At 43.2% G+C, this 9179-nt stretch overlaps 1 protein-coding gene across 1 annotated transcript; it reads right to left on the reverse strand.

Moving 5' to 3' along the window:
• Window positions 1–232: 232 nt before the first annotated feature.
• On the reverse strand, window positions 233–8041 carry LOC122568606 (A disintegrin and metalloproteinase with thrombospondin motifs 6-like). The gene is made up of 5 exons (XM_043728533.1): window positions 7908–8041; window positions 7397–7541; window positions 1619–1828; window positions 934–1048; window positions 233–842 (listed from the first exon to the last, which is right to left on the reverse strand). The coding sequence occupies exons 1-5, from the start codon at window positions 7979–7981 to the stop codon at window positions 493–495; spliced, it is 894 nt and encodes a 297-aa protein (XP_043584468.1). The 5' UTR covers window positions 7982–8041; the 3' UTR covers window positions 233–492.
• Window positions 8042–9179: the final 1138 nt, after the last annotated feature.

The following is a 9179-nucleotide window of genomic DNA, read 5'->3' on the forward strand; positions in this document are numbered from 1 at the left end:
ATCAAACTCTCGGCATTTTTTGATCAGGGCATAAACTATTCTTCTCATACCACGTTCCTCCCTTTGCCTTTACGATTGAAACCGACGAGTTTCTACAAATTTAAATTAATTTTCCATGAAAAGTGCCTCGTCGTACGATGTAGAAAACTTTTTGATCGATAAAGTTGTATGTTAACGACAAGGTAGAGCGATCGAACCTAAAATAAAAACGTATGATATTTTTTAGGTGGCCAGTTCGACGCTTACTCGTAACTCATGGCTTTCGGCGATTCTTAATAATCTTGGAAAGGGAAAAAATGTTAACGATGCTGGTATATCGTTATCGAAATATCTACAAAACGAAATAAAAGCGGACGTAATTAAAATAACGCGTAGGTACGTTTGAAAAATGTGCAAGTTGTTGGAGGATAGTGCGCTGCCCGAAAGAATGCTGAACGACCCACCTCGGTCGGTGATAAAACGTCGGAATAACTGTAAAACGAGTTATAAAGACTAAAGGCCGGCTAATACGATAAAACGCGCGACGATATTTCGAAAAGGGAAGAAATCATCTAGAGGAAGAATCGGGTAATTACACTCACGAGACGCCGGACCGATCGTTATCACGGCCCCCTTCAGGCTACACGAAGTGCCATTACCCCTACAGACGCCACACGCATCTTCCACAGCGTTCGACTCCATATTCAGGTCGCAGGGAATCTCTCGACAGACACCTCCGATGCAGATGTCCCGAATACTCCTGTAGCAGGTGGTCCCGTCGATGACTCTCGGCCGAAGCGAGGCCACCACGTTCGTTTCGCTTAAACAGTAAAGGCCGCACGGATTTTCCGAAGCTTGTAGATCTGCCGATCGATTCGTGCAAGTAAGTAAGTAATTTATATAGCCGGAGACGATGTATCGACGAAGAATTCGGTATATCGACGAGCTAGTTACCCTCGGGTAGCTTGTAAGCGGTCCATCGGTGAAGTTTCCCGTCTTCTGGAAAGATCCAGTTATCGAACTCGCTGCACTGGACGTCGCGGAAGGACGGCGCGTCAACGTCGCACGGCTGCAAATAAGTGAAAGTTTTAACGACGAACGTGGTGGTTGTGCAAGGTGACCAAACTTGAGATTCGTTTGGAATAACGCAGGAAAATGGTTACGCAGATACCGGCTGAAAATTCTACGTCTACAGCGAATAAATTTGTACATCGTAACGTCGTATCAAAACCAAATTAAAGAAAAGATCTCCGTGTCTTCGCCGATAAACGTACAATTTAGTAACTTCTCTTCTGTTAACCGTGCACGCGTTTTCCCGCCTGTTTTCTTATCCGTATCGTCAACCTGCCTGACTTGCTACGATTTTCTCGGACTCATTAAACGAAACGCATTTTCAGCGAATGTTTTCAGAGTAAAGCGTTTTTTCTTTTCGAGAGACACGGTTTTTTTCTCGAAAGTCGTGGAAACGATAGCGATTTAGATCTTGCGAGCTTAGTGAAAATGCTTTCCATCTTTCGAATTGGAGTATATACGACAAGTTACGCGTTACGACGAATGAAGCTTCGATAAGCTTCGATTTTACCCGTAGAATATATTTCTGTCCGATATATTTCTGCTTGACTTTTCCGGTGGTACTAACCTTGGTGGCGCATATTTTATGACGTTTTCTGTCACCGCGACAGTAAGCCCCGCCGTTGGATGGCGAAGGATTGATACATCGTCTGACTGAGAAAGCCACACCGGAACCGCAGCTTCGGGAGCATCGACTCCAAGCTGACCAGCTACCCCAACCACCGTCTACGACTCCTGGTCGTTCTCCGACCAACAGACATTTCATTCCGTAACACCACTGCAAAGTTAATTATCGATCAATTCGACCAACCTCCCACCGTTTTTAAATTAATCGCGTCACGAGCCGTCTAACGATCGTTACGCCTCTCCGTTCCTCTTGTGCGTTATGGAAATTTCAACGGAAATGGGGATGTTTCTTTTTTCTGACATAGCCGAAGAGAATCTGTTCGCCGTTTAAATAAACTCGTCGAAAGAGCGGAGGAAATTATTCCGAGTAATCCTGACGCGTTGCCGCAGCTTTGTTGCAAACAAAACGTATTTCGAAACATTAAACACTGGGGGAAGAAATTCGTCGAAGATAAATGTAGAAATGAAAAATTACCATCGAAATGAACCGTTGAAAGTTCGAATCAAAGGATAACGTTGAAAATTGAAGGAAAAGCGAATTTTTCGATTTCCGATATTTTTTGCGGTCTCCTGTCTTCAAGTTGAATAGAAAAAGCAAAAAGTCTTTCGATCCGCCGCGCAAATTTTTCTCAGCTGTCGAAATTGCCGTTTGTCGTCTATTGTTTGCGTATATTTTTGCGATCAGCCTCAATTGCGAGTGGCGGAAAATACACGTACGTTCCGTTGTTACGATCTCGCGAGTTAATTCTCATACGCGAGAGACCATAGCAATCAGAATTCCATAAGGATACTGGAGAAACTCGAAAGTACCCTTATCGCATAGTCAGAATAATAAACCAGCCGTGCTTCCGTCGCTCCTTTTCACGAGGTTTTAGGAAGATTCGAGATTCGACGATCTCGCGAAGAGAATCGCGTCACACTGTGATTTTTACTTGAATCGAAAAATCGATTTATCAACCGGAATACCGGTTGTGGTTGCACGATCACGCTTCGCTACGTGACGGAAGGAGACCAAAAATATTTCTCGATAATGAATAACTCGAGGATGCTGGAAAACCCGCAGAAACGTGATGAAACAGTCGCGGATGAGAAGAAAGATAGTGTTCGTTCGTCGGTTCGTTCTTCGCGAATAATTAAACTCGTTATCCGGCGACGCTGAAAAGCGAAAGTAACCCGACTCGACCCTTTGATTCGATCGTGACGCGTTTTAAGACTTTCGTTCCTTTATTATTATCTCTTTGCGAATATCTACGTATGTACCGGTCCGATTTAAAACAGCGTCCTCTGTGAGTCGTATTCCGACTGTGTTGCGGTTTTACTTCGCGCTAAGCAAACTCGAGCTTGACGAACTAGTCGGGAAAACGCGCGAGGGCTGAAATAAAATCTTAGCAAATAGCATAACCGATCCGTTACAAGAACAATAAGGTGAATTTGCAGAGTGCTGTTCTCATAGTAAAGAGTCGTTTTTAAGGTAAATTGTCTTTGAGATTCGTCAGCGCGAAAGCTTCTACTTCGAATTCAATCGCGCGTTACAACTTTTCTCGCTTTTATCGATTACAAGTCAGATAGAAGTTTTAAACTCGCTAATGCGTTCAACTTGTAAGAATTTTATTATTCTTCTCATTTAAAAATTAATCAAAGCATCTGTGAATCGAGTTACCGTTAGTGCGTTTACCATGTCGCAGGCGTCTATCGTGGCATTCTGTCATCGCCACATTTATCTTCGTTTGGTACCTCGATTCTCTCAAGAAGCAACCGCGAAGACGTTACTTTGCAAGTTGATTAAATTTATCCTCCACGATAAGCAAGCTTATTTTTTCTTTTATCTGCTATATATTTCGAAGACAGCTTTGTATTACGGTTGAACGAGGAGTTTGCTCGGTGGCTAAGACGAGCGTTAACGCGTTATGAACCCGAACGCGGCCTCCCTCTGCGACGCGAACTTTCCCACCACTTTGACATCGTGTATCATCTGGAGTCAAATATAGCGGGAAATTTGCATACTTATTGAATCTAGTCTTTCGCCGGCTCTTGAAAGACAAACTGACAGTTACCACTATATATATACATACACCGACGTTGTACACCGATGCAAATAGCTATTGGGTCGTCCATTCGTTTCGAACGCTAAATATCGGGTATTAAATTTTCCATTCGTTATATACTAATCGTTCCGATATTTACCATAAGCGCGATATTCGTATTTTAACTGATTTAAATTACTGTTACGAATTAATCAAATTGAAATTGATATATCGGTGCCTCGGCTATGGACGATGGACGGCGTAAAAATCGCGGCGAGAAGATTAGTCGAAATAAGTTTATCGTCGGTCGACTCGTTTCCCAAAATTTCATTTTCCACGCACCAGAGCTCCAACCATTTTGATCCATGCAAGCTGAATAACCATAGCATGTTCGACGAAGCACGGTTGGCATGGCTGGCAAAGCGCGTGAGGTGAAAGCCAGGTGAAAAAACAGCTGCTCCGCATGTGGCAGGCGCAATGTCTTAATCAGAGTTGCATTGAAATTCAAACGGCCGAGAAGGAGATTTTTATCCGGGTCGGTTTTACCGTCGGCCCCTACTAGACCAGTTTCTTGCAAAAGTCCTGCTCGCGTATTTATAGAGAATTATCGCATATCTAAACAATACGTATCATTGCAACGCAGAAACGTACACGTAATTCTTTCGCAATCGACCGCGTCGGGACGCGTGATGTCGCGTCGCACGCCCGACAAAAGCTTGCAATCGACTCCCTCCACCCGATGTCCCGGATCGTTAACCCTCTTATACTATCCGTTACTCGAGAAACCTTCCAGTAATTCAGATATGTAAATGCGAGCGTTCGCTGGCCGTAATATAGATCGTACGATAGAATACGAGCTTGAAGACGAAGCGCGATACTTTTTCTGTGTAATTACTGGCTTATTTATAAGAGCGTTTATTCCTCTTTTAGGGATTATAAATTTCTCCAAGGAGAGGGAACGATAATCTACCGAGTTTCATAAAAACGTCTCTACTTTACGCGAGTGATCAATTTCGAAAGCAAGTCCCGTCGCATCCTTCTTTAAGAATTTTAACCTGTTCGCAATCAAACACGGCCTTGGATACGTAAGAACGGACAGTCCCTCTTATCGTCGTCGCATCTACGATACCGAAATATCTCTGAAACGAAGCGTCTTGGGCGATCGAAGATTCGCTAGAAGGGGCAAATCGTTCGCGACGTTCGGACGGTCCGTTGGCCTCGATCCTCCGCCGATCGTTTTCATTAGCCGAGTAAAATGAAGTAACGTGGAGGGATCAAGGCCGAGATCAGTGACAGGTAGTCGTTAATTCGTCTTTGCATATTTCCAGGCAATAATTTACTCTGTTCTCTCCGCAACGCGTGCCCTCCGCCGCTGGTTTCCTGGCGGACACGCAACCCCTTCCCGGAATGGCACACCTCAGGGTTTCGCAGTTCTGAAAATGAAACGCGATCGTATTGGCGGGGTCGAAGCTGGACGTATGCGTGGTCGGCGGTATGAATCGTGGCGAATGTGATATCGCGAAACGATAGGCCTACTTGGAACGTCGCTTATCTAAACCGAACGACGCACGGCAGAACGTATTTTCCTAAAAGGATAAGGTAGACCGCGCGTAAGGTAGAAGCTTGCTGTGGCGAACGGCAGATGGTGCCTGTTCACGGGCGGTCTGCGTCTATCGCCGTTTATCGCATCGGTATCGCGATTCCTGACGACGACTGACGAGTTGGCGACCCGTGGACGCCTCGAATCGCCAAGGAAATGCCGCCAATCCTCCAACACGTGCGACGTTACGCTGTCACTACGTAAGAAATATCGCTTCTTATTTCCCGGCCTAAATCGAAATCGCGCGATCGAAGCAGCGGCAAATGTTTAAATTTAAACTTCAAAGTAGCGAACTTTGTCGGGATAAATGATCGAGATAAGATCAATTCAAAAGCTCGTTTCTTCGAAGCTCGACCAAGTCACTAAAATGTAACTTTGTCAGAATCGTTTCTTTACTTATCTCTACGGATGACAAATTTCGAGGCAAAGAATTCGGCAGCTTCGCGCTGAGACGAACGAAGAGTTGAAATTTTGAACGTTTGAATTAAACGTTTTTCGTTGAGCGAACTCGACGAGAGACATCGATCCTGTTAAATAAGAAATTTCGATCGTTAATAAAACGAAAGTTTAGAAGAGTATGCGAACCGAGACCCGCTTGGTACGAAAGGCAATTTACGATGTCTAAAATAATCGAGAAACCATGTTGTCCGACAACGTAAACGTAATTATTCTCTGTAGTTTATTAGGTTTAAGCGACGCAAAGAGAATGATAAATCGAATTACATAAATTATATGAAATTCCGTTAGTAGTCGAGGCACCTTTGAATTCAGTCACGTTAATATATCTGTACTCGGTACTCTAATTAAATTCTCTGAGATAGGAAAATTAAAGAAATTAAGTTGGTCTAAAGTATAGCCACTTAAAAGCAAAGGTTTGTTCCATCCGGCCCCTTGATTAGAAGGATGCATGGTGAAAAGAGAGCGAGTTAAACGGCGCTGATACGTAATTGAAACGATACGCCTCGAGCATCGAGGAAAGTTGTAATTCTGTTTTCTCCTGACACGAGACACGAATACGTAGAAACGAGTGCCAAAAAGAACGGCATTCGATTCATATAGGTTGCAATAGATGAAAAATAATCGGGTTTACCGCGGTTTTCGCACAATTTCACCGGCGACGTGTTATAAAAACGTCAACATATGCTCGTGGAAGTAATTTTTTGTTCGTCAAGGCAAACAGCTAGACAAATTTAACTAATTTCGTATGCGCGGACGGCTTAATTAACGCGGCAAAGTCGTTGAACAAAGCTGAAAGTGTTTGCAGCTGCCGCTTTACACCGACCTCGACTGTTACAAATACGAATAACTTAATGAACAAGTGGAACACATTAATGAAACCGCACCGGTTCACGCAGTTGCGGGTGAACTTTCTTTTCTGCCGTAACAGGAAGCAAAAGAAAAATGAAACCGAATCTTTGTTTCGCCGGTGCCTATGCAAATATCAAACAATAACGCGTATTAACGCGTTTATTACAGTTCCTGGAAAACAAAGTCGTTCGATAAATAAACCGTGCACACTCTGAATTTTCGTTAAGTTCATTAACGTTCGCGTCACCCTGCTACGCGCGTCTCTATGTTTTCGTATTTAATTATAAAATTACAACGGCCCCATGTTGGCCCATCATTAACGATTTCAAATGACGAAATAACGAGACTGTTTGACCGAGGTTCGACGCGACAGCCGCTCGGTTTACTGTCTCCCTCTCGTTAAATCAATCGAGCTACGGCGCGAACGTTCGAGCTTATGAAAATATTGATTTTCGTCTTTTTAAAGATGCGAAGATGAAACGATCGATCGCATTCGCGTCGGTCGAAACAACGAAAACGTTAGTCTCGCGAACGTTTCAATTTTCGTCGTGGATGCAGTTTTCAGAACCCAGCGAGGCTACATATTCTTTCTTGGCCCCGACGAAATATGACGGAAATATAAAAGATATGGAGCTGCATGCCGCGCCGGCGCATAATATTACGTGGAAAATACGGTTGCGGAAGAGCCACGTAACGTAATATCCCGTTGAGAATAGGAGCCGGCTACGAAGAAAGACAAGTACGCTTTAAAAAAATAATACAGAGGCAATTAAATTTGCTTTCTTACCATGCCCAGGTCGCATTGCCGTGCATCAGACCTGTACTGTATCCGACATTGGTCATCCGCGTCGTACACTACACCTGGAAGAAGGTCCGTGCTGGGAAACTCGTGATTTTGCTGCTCGTCTTCCAAACAAAATCCCAAACCTGTCCTGCAGATAATCTTTTTTTAGCGTTTTCCAAGCTTTTATCAGCGACCCAAAGAAGCGTCAAAATATTTTGCCTTTATTAGCGATAGCCTTTCCCGTTCTTTCTTTTCTTTTTTTTTCTTTTTGTACATTCGCAACGGCATTAAGCAAATAGAGGAGTTTGATAAAATCGTAAGAATTTTAGCAACAAGAAGAATAGAAATACACTGTTCTTCCGTTTTAGAGTTCTGGAAGAAATCCAATTTTATCGTAGAATTTTAAAGCGTTTTTCGGTCAACAAGATTCTTCGCTGCTTTAAAATGAATGAAAGCAAAAGCAATCTCGAATCGATCTGATAAAGTTCCGGTGCTGTACAATGCAGTTTCTTACTCGATATACGATTTCAGCGAATTCCTCGAACACTCGGACCATCTTTTCGTGACATACATGTTGCCTGGATGCATGACCGTCGTCTCCACATATCCTTTTCCACGACGAACAATGCCCGAGCAACCATTTTCCTCTTGGACGTCGTGCGACATGCCTAATCTATGTTAAAAGTTCATCTCAAGCTCGAAACGAATAAATAACAAATCCAACGATAAAAACGTCTTAGCTTTATGAGAAAGAAGAAAAAAGAAAGGCAAAGAACGACGTGTATCGTGAACGAAGGTCCTTCCTCGATAAAGGTTAAAATTCTAAACATATTGTATTATAAGCTTATTAGTTTCGCGAGTACGTTGTTTCGATGAAGGTCACTTGAAAGTCATTTAAAGGTCATCTATAGCATTATCCATCTTAATGTCAACCGTACGTAATATCATTTACAAGTTACAAGTTAATGAAAGTGGTATCTTACGAGGCTTGTTATCGTGTTACATTCTTTGGAACTCCTTCTGAACCTTCGCATTTCGAACTGTAGTGTTCTTTAGCGGAAGAAGTAAAAAGAAGAAGAAGAGGAGGAGGAAGAAGAAGAAGAAGAATGAAGCTCGTACGTATGTCCGATGTGATGAGCGATGTGGTATCCTGTGTGTAGGCCGATATCATTTATAAGGACAGCGCCTTTCAGAGGGTCACAAGTTCCAGCGATCGTCGAGGTACCGGTGAAACCGCACAAGTTCGGCAAATCACAGACGTTACACCTGGTTAAACGAATGAACGTTGAAGCTCGTTCGGGCGTAAGTTGGATACGCGCAACGTTAATTCGATCGCAAGGTACTTTGTAATGAGAATAGCGCAGTCGTGGTGATTCGGATGTGAATCGTCACCAGGGTTGATCGTTTCTTGCCACTCCTGGAAGTATTTTAGGCTACTGTTTGGATCTTTAGTTATCGCCACGGACATCTGTATTCGTGATTCAACGTACGTAAGTGATATTGAAGAAACACGGCTAGAGGTATTAATGGTATCGTAAAGTAAAGAAAACTACCTCGTTTTCTTGGGCATGCATTCTTATGATTCTAACAACGGTTAATTCCATTGGAATGCCTAGACTATCGTCGTGTAACAATCCTGCTGCCTGAAACACGCTTAAAATTAATAACTTTTTGCGATCCTGTTATTACCAGAAAATAACGCTGGTACATCCGTGTTATGTGTTAGAAGGTGCAGAGGCCTTTTGCCTATTTTTAAGCCTTAATGGAAGGCAATTAGGAGTAAAGT

Source organism: Bombus pyrosoma, linkage group LG6, assembly GCF_014825855.1.
Source record: "Bombus pyrosoma isolate SC7728 linkage group LG6, ASM1482585v1, whole genome shotgun sequence".
In the NCBI taxonomy this organism is placed as follows: domain Eukaryota; kingdom Metazoa; phylum Arthropoda; class Insecta; order Hymenoptera; family Apidae; genus Bombus; species Bombus pyrosoma.

Bases quoted from the DNA above. Each gene is read 5' to 3' on its own strand.
- LOC122568606 (XM_043728533.1), bottom strand. From the start codon at position 7,981: ATGCATCCAGGCAACATGTATGTCACGAAAAGATGGTCCGAGTGTTCG. The intron at 1,829-7,396 runs GTAAGAAAGCAA...TTAACTTTGCAG, and splicing joins GGCAATGCGACCTGGGCATG to TGGTGTTACGGAATGAAATG. The intron at 1,049-1,618 runs GTTAGTACCACC...ACTTATTTGCAG, and splicing joins ATAAAATATGCGCCACCAAG to CCGTGCGACGTTGACGCGCC.